The following is a 10,119-nucleotide window of genomic DNA, read 5'->3' as shown; positions in this document are numbered from 1 at the left end:
CCTCCTTCCTTCCCAATTGTGTAACGAGAAGTTAATAAAGCAGCAACAAAGTAATCTGTTTGCAGTGTGAACTACAAAGATGGTCAACACTATTATTGTTATTACAAAGCAAATTCTCAGAAGTGGCTCCCATACTTCATCAATGATCAGTTAACACAGACGGACGTTTGCACCATAAGAGCAGTCACCATCAAGACTTAAGACACCAACACTACAAGGATTGTATTTGTTTTATTATGTTTTTCTTTTTGCTAAACAGTTTGACTACATTGAAATGTGAGACCAGAAAAGACAACAAAGAAGTCAACAAAGAAGTAGAAAAAGAAAGTAAAAAAACAAAGACACCAACAATTTTGGCTCTACAGTTGTGGTTGTGACACTTCCCTGGTGTTTCAATTTTGAACTTCTGCCGCAGGGGCAAAGTGACAAAGTACAAATGCTTCGGCACTTACTGGCCAACTCTCGAGCAACAAAGGCTAACATAGCCAACAATACTGGCACAACTTACTTTGTGTTGTCCACTGGCACACATCAGGTTTCTGCATTTCTTTCCTTAGAAACTGGCCGCAGTCAAAGAGGCGAAAGTATTAAATGAAGCGGACGTTTGGAAAGGTACATTTGCCATCAAACCAATATAGTTATTATAACTACACAAGGGTTGTTTAGATCACTGAAATGCCCGGAAACAAAACCTTTGTAAACTGAAGAAACGGAGTATGACAGATTGTTGGGAAAAGGAATATAAATACCTCTGGGTTTGAAGAAAATAATAATTTTTAACATTTCTAATACAGAAGGTATCATTTGTTTGGTAAACGTACTTTCAAAGAATGGTAAAAAAAAGACTTTTGAGGAACCTAAACAGCACACAACACCCTAAAAAAAACAGTGATGGTCTCTGCAGCTTTTAAATGAGCCATCCACAACCTCGAACATAAACAGGGCTTGCAACAAAACACCACTTCGTTTGTGTTTGGGTGGGTGTGCATCTTGACAGGAAGTGGAGCGGAGTACAGAATGGTGAGCATCGCAGTCCGGTTTCCACTGGTGGTCTGAATATTAGGTGCAGTTTATTTAATAGTTTATGTTTAGCTGAAAAACTGGAATCTGCAAGTGCTCCAATGACCACGACAACCTTGCGCTGGGTGTGTTGAAACGCACTGTAATATTGAGGGTGTATCTCTGGCAGCAGCTATGTGAGATCTTTTCTGGAACAAAGGCTGATGGGGACTTTCTGCTCTATACTTTTGGGTAACTGGGAACATTTAGTCATCAACTTTGGCTTCTCATCAATTGAAGCAAGAAGGATCTTACAGGAATGTGCTCCTGTGCAGCCATTTACGTGGATCCGCCTAGCCACATTTAAACTGAGGGCTGCAACAACTACCGCGTACTTCTACAACAGACGTTATGACTCTGTGTTCTCAGTTCTTGCACAAGCTCGCTGGAAATATTGGCACCATACATAATTATACAGATGGTTCATCTTGATTGTAGCCTTATGTTCAAGACATGATTACCTTCGTATAAAATTCACAAGTGAAATACTTCCAGCAATGCTGAGACTAACAACCAGAAGGAGATCAGATGCTCAGACTATACAAGAATAACAACTGCATTGTGGAATACACACACATGTCATTTGTTGGCAATGTTTCTGCAAGACTCACATAAGTGCTCCAAATACACACTGTGTTAATGGTAATGCTGATTTTGGGATCACTTAGTATCTTGATTATTGTACACCCCTTTCTTGGTGGCCTACTAAATTCCATTCACATGACTGCACTGTAAGCTTGGTTTGAACATTTCTTTTGTTTTCTATAACTAAATCAATTTCTATAACTAAATTAACAACATTTTGTTATATAAAAACTTTATATCTTAATTCCTTTTATATTCACTTTCCTTATGGCAATTTGCAATAAAATTCCAACTGTACGTTTAATGTTACATGGTATAGGTATGGTATCCTAAAAATTGTAGACAACTAATCCAACTTATGTTGACACAATTGTGTTTTGTATACATGTGATTGTCATGTCTCATATTTCAGGAGAATCTCCACATGCTATTTCTATAGGCCATGAGGAAGTGAGGTTTTGGGTCACCTGTGGGGTTGTTTGTTTTTGCCACTTTGTGCAGCTGTCTTTTCTTTTTGGAAAAAGCTAATGAAGACATTTTTAACAAGTCAGATATGTTACATGTGTTCTACAAGATAAATATGTCAGTGGATTCCCACTGCTACAAATAGATAAAAAACGAGTAAATGCAGGCGGCGCGCCCATTCCCAAATTTTCATTCTAAGGTGCTCTGCTATTTGGCCAGCTGTGATATTTGCTTTACTGAACACTGGAAATCCTCTCCATAATCCCATTCACTACTCTGATTTTCATAAATTCTCAGAAGCCTAAGAAAATGTAACCACTTTTTGCAAGTGGTACAGTGACAGATTTAACTTTGAGGGATCAGGGATGAGGAAAGATTCACCCTTAGGCAGAAAATGTAGATCTGTTGCGGGTGAAATGTTTTAACTGCACAAAGCACTGTATAGCCAGTTTTACCTACCACCACAGGACAGCACCCACAGTCTGCACTGCAGCCTCAAGGGTACATGCGTCAGACAAAATGGTCACTAGGCATACACAATTTGAAGACTTTATAGGAAGGTTGGAAGCTCTTTTAAACCCCAGGAGATCAATGTGTTTACAAGAAGAAAGCAAGTTTAAATACAACAAGATAGCAACAGGGTTTAAGCTAGTGTGTCACAGATTTTCTTTTAAAGTCCAACAAGTCATCGGTGCTTATGTTTAGCAATACAGAGAGCTTGCTTCCTGAGTTCATATAGTTTTGTACTAGCAGGCAGCATAGGTAGGTATGCTTGGAAGCTCCGTAACTCCGACAACATATGAAATTATATTTTTCCTGCAATGAAAAAGGATCAAGTGACCTAAAATCCTGATGCATTTAACCTGATAAACAAGTCATTAATCTTAGCTTATGTGGGCCCGCTGGTGCATCAGGAGACGCTGCTTTAAGGAAAACTTTTTCCCACAATCAGTACATTTATATGGTTCTTCTCCCAGGTGACTTCTTTTATGAATCGCAAGTTCACTACTCTGATTGTAGGTTTTCCCACACTGCATACATGTATACAGTTTGCTGCTAGTGTGAATTTTCTGGTGATCGTTCCACTGTGAACTCCATCGAAAGCTTTTCCCACATTCTTTGCAGGTAAAAGGCTTTTCTCCGGTGTGGATACGCTCATGTGCAATAAAGTGCGACCTCCACTGGAAGATCTTCCCACAACCACTGCAGATGAAAGGTGGTCCCTCGCCTGCAGACTTTGTTCCAGATGATGGCACCTTCTTATATGGAGGTTCCCGGCTTACAAGCTCTCTGTGTGCCTCCATTTCTGTCTCACTTTTCTGCTGTAGAGTAGGTGGGTTACTGACTACACCTTCACACTTCATCGATAAGACTGGTGACATCTGCCTTTCTATGAACTGCATACCATCACTGGTTTTGCTAAGAGACCCCGAAATATCTGTAACATCGGATGTGGGCTTCGTAGTTTCCAGTTTCAATGGGCTTTTCACAATATGCGTTTCCTCCAATTTGTCATTCACTCTGTCACCTACTGGATAGAGAAAAAACACAGATTAAAAGTAAGTTTGGCCTGGGATATAAACTATCAGTATTAACTTTTTTGGAAGAGGACGTTCTTTGAAACTCCATCTACTTTACTAACCTGCTATGCCAACCTCAGCAATTCCCTGATTGACAATTTCAAGCCTTCTGAAAACACAGAAGCCGTCTCATTAATGCAAACTGAAACAATGCTTGAGCTTTAATTACAGTACGGAAATCAACTGCCACTTATTCCTACATCAACTCAAGCATGGCACGCACTTCGACGCACAGCATCAGTCTTATATGATCTGGCTATAAAAACCATGTCGTTAACGACACACAGATTTGGACTAAAACCTTTTACGAGTCATATTCTATCGCGGCAAGGAAGGCAATTGAGGAGGGTTACATATTATCTACTACTGAAAATGTGAATAACACCCCCACTTTTACAATATGTGTAAGACAGAAAGATAATGATTCAGGCCTACAATATTGATCACTTTATCTGACTAGCTCTTTGAATTAGTAAAACATACCTATTACGGGATGACACAAGCCCCAACGAAATCCCATAGGATGGGGCCATAACACTGTCCTTTCAAAAGCCACAGGCTTTAGTTTTGACGCTATGAGAATCGGTGATGGAGCTACCATCAATCAACAGAAGCTAAAATACATTTGCTAATCACCAATATTAAAGACTACTATTGTATGAACACATTGTTCTTAACACAATTTAAGCCTGCATACCTTAGGATTCTCCATCCTCTAACTCAGTGGTTCTCAACCTTTTGACTTCTGTGGATCCCCACTTATTTGTCACTGATATCCGAGGACCCCCCACTGAATCAATATTGGGATCCGGGGACCCCCACTGAGGCATTACTGGAATCCAGGGACTCCGGACTAAGCAATTTTTGATGATTTGAAACTCAAAACAATACTCAAAATTACAGAAACAAGCATTCGCCAAGTAAATTTTTAGCTCCAAATTTCAAATTCCTTCACATTATCTGAACGTTTACAAATGTTACATTTAATATTTTTTATATTTTGTTTCTTTGTTTATATACACTTTATTCATTTGTTACTAATACTTTATTTCCTAAGCTGTAACACACTCCCTGAGTAGGTGTCACAGACCTCCTGGGGTCCCTGGGACACAGGGCAAGAACCACTGTTCTAACTCTTTTGCAGGATCACTTTTGAATGCTCGATCTGTAAAGTAAGTCATGTATAGATTTTTCCCGACTTCGTGCTCTCACAGAAACATGTTTTAACAGAGCCTTTTCAAACATCACTGACCTCCTTCCCATCAACTACTGCATCCTGATTAACAATAGGGGAAAGGGAAAGTAGGTGGAGTGGTCCCAATTCAACACTCTCCAATCACTTACTAAGAAGTGCAAGACACAAACTATGACCCCTTTGGCTTCCTATTCTATAAATGTACCACCTGTGCATATCCTCTTTCATATGTATTACTATCTACCAACACCCAAATTGGAAACTTGCTATTTTACAAGATGACCTCTTTCTTAAAAGAGCCATCGTCTTTAATGGCTTGAACTTCTGGACTAATGGACTCGCTAACTCATGCCACTAAGTAATCATCAATGACAATGGACTACCTTGGCTAGACTCAATCGATTGAGAAAGCAGTGCACTAACTTGGTCATAGCCTCAACCTTCTGTTCTTGATGATCTCTGTGAACCAGATTCAAGCCCCTCCACCAAATGTATATTTATCAACTCAGGATCTAGGAATGTAAATAAATACTACACCATAGCACTCAATCAGATAGCCACAGGTAAGAATGGAGACATGTGTTAAGCTGTTGATCACCACCATATGAAACAAAGGGGCACAACCTTTATAGAAGATGGTAGGTAGAAACTCAATCTCCAGTGGTCTGCACCATCTGTCACATGCATTCTAGAGGCTGAAAGTCTGCCCAGCCTAAGAAACATACTCTGTACAAGAATGATTAACTCAGCATCTCCTTCAAAAGAACAGTTCATATTTTACAAAGACCTTTACCCTACGCTCCAAACCTGCATAGTCAAACTCTTGTTTCTTCTCCTAATGCCCTTTGCAGTCCTAAAACTACCATATTATTGCACTTCCCCACACATCTTCTGCCCAGACACCCCAACAGATTTTGAATGCAACATCTCAGTCCATAACTTCAATTTGTGCCATGAAACAAATATCATCTAGATTCTATCATGCTAAAATAAGCATCACCGTCCACTAACATCTGCAATGTTCTCTTGCCCTGATTAGTATATCTCATGAACACCTTGCTATTCTTTGGAAGATGTCTCTCACAAGCTCCAAAATTCCGTCATTACGCCGAACAAACATAATACGATTCAGATAACCATTCCAACTACCGCCCCATCTTAGGCATTCCCTTCACTACAAAGGCACTAGAAACAGTGGTGACCAAACAACTGCCCAACCACAGCAACTGAAAACGAACGACCTATTATTGATCTTCAGTTGGTGTTACGTTCCTTATTGGGGAAGAGAAACAGTGCTACTACTCCTCAGTAAACAAAAGCTTGTGACCCGTGATCAGCGACTGGTCTGAATCTCTCTGTCGTTTCTGACATTGTCAACCACAAAGTGCTGTTGAAAACCTTATCAACACATGCAGGTGTCAATTCAATGATGCCAACTAACTCAAATGCAAACAGAACAGTTGATGAACAGAATGCAGAACAATGTCACACATTCACCCCAGTACAGAGATCTGGGCCTAAATCCATCGTCTTTTTGCTACCCATGCCATTCCAGTTTGGACCCAGCCATTTGCAAATCAGTCTTGACCCTACGCCCAATGTGAACAGTCCAGCCCGAACTGCTAGGCCAGGTCCTCCATGGACTGGAAACAAGCGTCTTAGGACAGGTTTCGGGGTTCCACCCCACATCAGTAAGGATAGCTTGACTCCAGTGGCATGGAGAGCACGGGACCCATGCCAGGGCATACCCGTCCCACTCGGGGTGACAAATGCAAACTGAACAATTGATGGACAGAATGCAGAACAATGTCATTCATTCACCCCAGTACAGAGATCTGGCCCGAAATCCATCGTTTGTATGCTCCTCATGCCGTTAACTCAAGCTTTGCGCCCATTGTTCTGAAATTGCTACCATCAACTACAGGGTTCCACAAGGGTCCACTCTTTTACACATTTTCTTCTGCTTCTTTATGATACTGTCAACCCACATCTTGAATACTCTTCACATGTGGACCATATATACACATAGATATCACCAAGTCAGTCCTCATTATCATGTCTGTTTATTCAGCTTCATACACATCGTCGTGTAATGCACAAAAAGCAAAGCAGAAAAGTGAGTAACTGTTGGACCCGGCCTCGTGGCGTGGTCCTACCCCTCCCGCACGGCGGGCCCGGGACGACATCGGCCCTCCGTCGACCCCCCTGAACCCGAACCATCGACGAGAGCAGCCCCCCTGGCAACCCACGGCTCCCCCCCTGGGACCTCGGCAGACCCTGCTCGCCAACACTGCCGGTCTGGCGACCATGCCTGGCCATTGTTCCCGGCCCGACTCCATCTTGGGCCCATCACGTCCCGAGCACGTGGCCACAGCCATCCCTCGCCCCCGCCCCAGCGAAGCCCCGACATCGAGGCACCAAGATCCTCCCAGGGGGTAGAGTGGCCACTTGGCGGATCCCGGGAGAGGGGAGTTTCGATGGGCCTCCAGCCGTCCCCGGACGCCTGGTATCGATCGCCCTCCAGCCTCCCTGGGCGCTGGCTCCACCCCCCTGCTGGGTGTCTGGACACCTTCATCTCGGCCCCTCTGACCCCCAGGCGCGAGGGTCCGGACATCAAAGGACTCCGGTCCTATATCTGGGCCAGCCCTGGATTAGGACTTCAGTTGTATCTTGGAGTCGAAGCCCTGCTGACGCTGTCGCGGCCTGACCAAGCTGAAACCACCTTCAAGGCCCTGCTGACGCTGTCGCGGCCTGACCAAGCTGAAACCACCTTCGAGGCCCTGCTGACGCTGTCGCGGCCTGACCAAGCTGAAACCACCTTCGAGGCCCTGCTGACGCTGTTGCGGCCTGACCAAGCTGAAACCACCTTCGAGGCCCTGCTGACGCTGTCGCGGCCTGACCGAACGGAACCACCTTCGAGGCCCTGCTGACGCTGTCGCGGCCTGACCGAACTGAGCCACCTTCGAGGCCCCGCTGACGCTGTCGCGGCCTGACCCCTTGAACTATCCACGCACCAGTTGGTGCCAAGACTGTCCCGCTACCCCCTTTTCCCGAAGCCAAGACTTTACGGATCCCTCGATCCCTGTGTTATCCTCTTACGAGAACGTGCCTTCATTGCTTATATAAAGATTCTTGAGAATATTCCTTCGTGTGGTGTCCGTCTGTGGTAGTGTGGTTGCTCCGCTGTTACGATTGTAGGAGAGGAACCTCGCCAAGGAGGCCTCCCTACGGCGCTCGGACTCTTCCATAGAGAAAGGTGGGTCTCGGGGCGGCCAGTCCGACATCTTCTGTCTCCCCTGGGATCGCCTTTCCAACATTGGTGGCAGCGGTGGGATCCGAGCCCGCGCAAATCGTACAGCGAGTAACTCGCCACTACTAACAGAGGCGCACAGCAACCATGAGTACTAAGGAAGCAGGAACGACCACAGAATTCCAGAAGGAACGACTAGAAGAGTACACCCATAAAGAACTCAAACAATTCTGCAAAGCCCTGGGTATCGCTACCACCGGACTGAGCACAAAAGACGATTTTAAAGAAGCGCTGCAAACATGGGTGGAGACCGGGGCGACCCCAAACTAACGATGACGTTGTCCTAGAAGTACCCCTGAGGACAGTCATAACCCCCGTGGAAGAAAGAACCGCCAACAGAGAACCGGGCCTCTCCCACGAAGACGCCCGGGAGCGAGAGAGGAGTCAGCTCCATGAACTAGAGCTCGCCCGACTCCGGCTGGACGGAGAACTTCAATTAGCAGAAAAGAAAATGGCCATTGAGCAACTACGATTAGAGGGAGATCTGGAAGAGAGGCGGAGGCAAAGAGAATTGGAAGAAAGAAAGCTCACGTACGAACACGAGCGGGGCCTCAAAGAACTAGAGATCAAAGCCAAGATCGAAGAGGCTGGCGCCGCGGTAACCCGGAACCCTCCACCTCCTGCCGACCCGAAGGTCCACATTCCCAAGGATATCGTCAAGGAATACTACAAGAATGACGATATTCAACAATGGTTCAAGGCATATGCAGTTGCCATGACCGCACACCGCATCCCGCGAAAAGATTGGGGTGCCGGCTTATGGGGGAGATTTGTCAGCGAAGGAAGAGACACCCTGCTAGAGCTGGCCGAAGACGTGATGTCCTCCTATGACCACATGAAGGACGCCCTGCTCACCCGGTATGGCCTCACCCCGAGATGTACCGACAGAGGTTCAGGGATTGCAAAAAGATCCCCGGTACCACATGGGTGGAGTACGTAAACTTTTATAGCCGGGCCCTAGAAGGATGGATAAAGGGCAGCAAAGTGTCCACCTACGAGCAGCTGTTCGACCTCATCGTTTGGGAGCACCTCTCCAACAACTGCTTTGTCGAGCTCAGACAGCATCTCCTCGACAGCAAGCTAACCGAGCCCCGAAAACTCGCCGTCGAGGCTGATCGATGGGTGAACACCCGGGTCCCCCGGACCCCGATCGGAGAAACGGGACGGAACGGCCAGGGGCACCCCCGCCAGCGGGGCGGCGGAGGAGGCCAGAACAGGAGCCGAGACTTTCCGCCGGCCCCGGGAAGGAGCCCACCTCGGGGGTCCCCCCAGAATAACACTTCGCCATCCCTGACCAGAAGAGGGCCCCTCCCGCACGGCCGGGGCCCCGCCCGAACATTACTTGCCACAGATGCCAGCGGCCCGGTCACTATGCCAGTGACCCCCTCTGCCCCATGAACCAGCGTCCCGGCACCACCGGGCCTCCGACCCGCCAGTTCGCTGCTGCAGCCCTGGGGGAAGGGGGCGAAGAAGACGAAGAAGTCTACAATGAAGATCAGACAGAGTATGAACCGGCCGCCATGGCCCTAGCCTGCCTGGGTGAAAGAAACATGGTCCCCCGGGCCCTGCTACCGAGCAACACTCAAAAATACCGTCAGTGGGTCCACATCAATGGACGACGGACCGAAGCCCTCCGAGACACGGGAGCCAGTGTGACGGCCGTCCGCTGCCACTTGGTGACCCCCGAACAGATCATACCAAACGTGCGATGCCCCGTGAGGGCCGCCGACAACTCCGAGACTCTGTGTCAGATGGCCCGAATCCCCTTCGAGTGGGGGGGGGGGTGTCCGGCACCCTCAGGGTAACCGTCCGGGACGACGCCCCCGAGAGCTCTCCCTGGGCCCAAGTCGAGCGGAGAGAACATCTAGGGATGATGGGACTACCAGAGTGGGTCTGCGCTACGACCCGATCTATGACTGCCTGGG

At 46.7% G+C, this 10,119-nt stretch overlaps 1 protein-coding gene across 4 annotated transcripts in view; it reads right to left on the bottom strand.

Annotated features, from left to right (window-relative positions):
* Positions 1-212: 212 nt before the first annotated feature.
* Positions 213-10,119, bottom strand: part of LOC144773579 (uncharacterized) — a 319,451-nt gene continuing 309,544 nt past the window's right edge. For 3 of the 4 annotated variants that reach the window (XM_078658700.1, XM_078658703.1, XM_078658701.1), the window contains exon 17: positions 213-3,640. In XM_078658700.1, the coding sequence (XP_078514826.1) occupies positions 2,994-3,640 (647 nt within the window). In that variant the 3' untranslated portion in view covers positions 213-2,993. The remainder of the gene's footprint in view (positions 3,641-10,119) is intronic. The other variant, XM_078658702.1, reaches the window with a different exon arrangement.

The sequence above is a fragment of the Lissotriton helveticus genome, chromosome 8 (genome assembly GCF_964261635.1).
Source record: "Lissotriton helveticus chromosome 8, aLisHel1.1, whole genome shotgun sequence".
In the NCBI taxonomy this organism is placed as follows: Eukaryota; Metazoa; Chordata; class Amphibia; order Caudata; family Salamandridae; genus Lissotriton; species Lissotriton helveticus.
The sequence above is the reverse complement of the archived record's forward strand: the minus strand, read 5'-3'. Positions and strand labels throughout refer to the sequence as shown.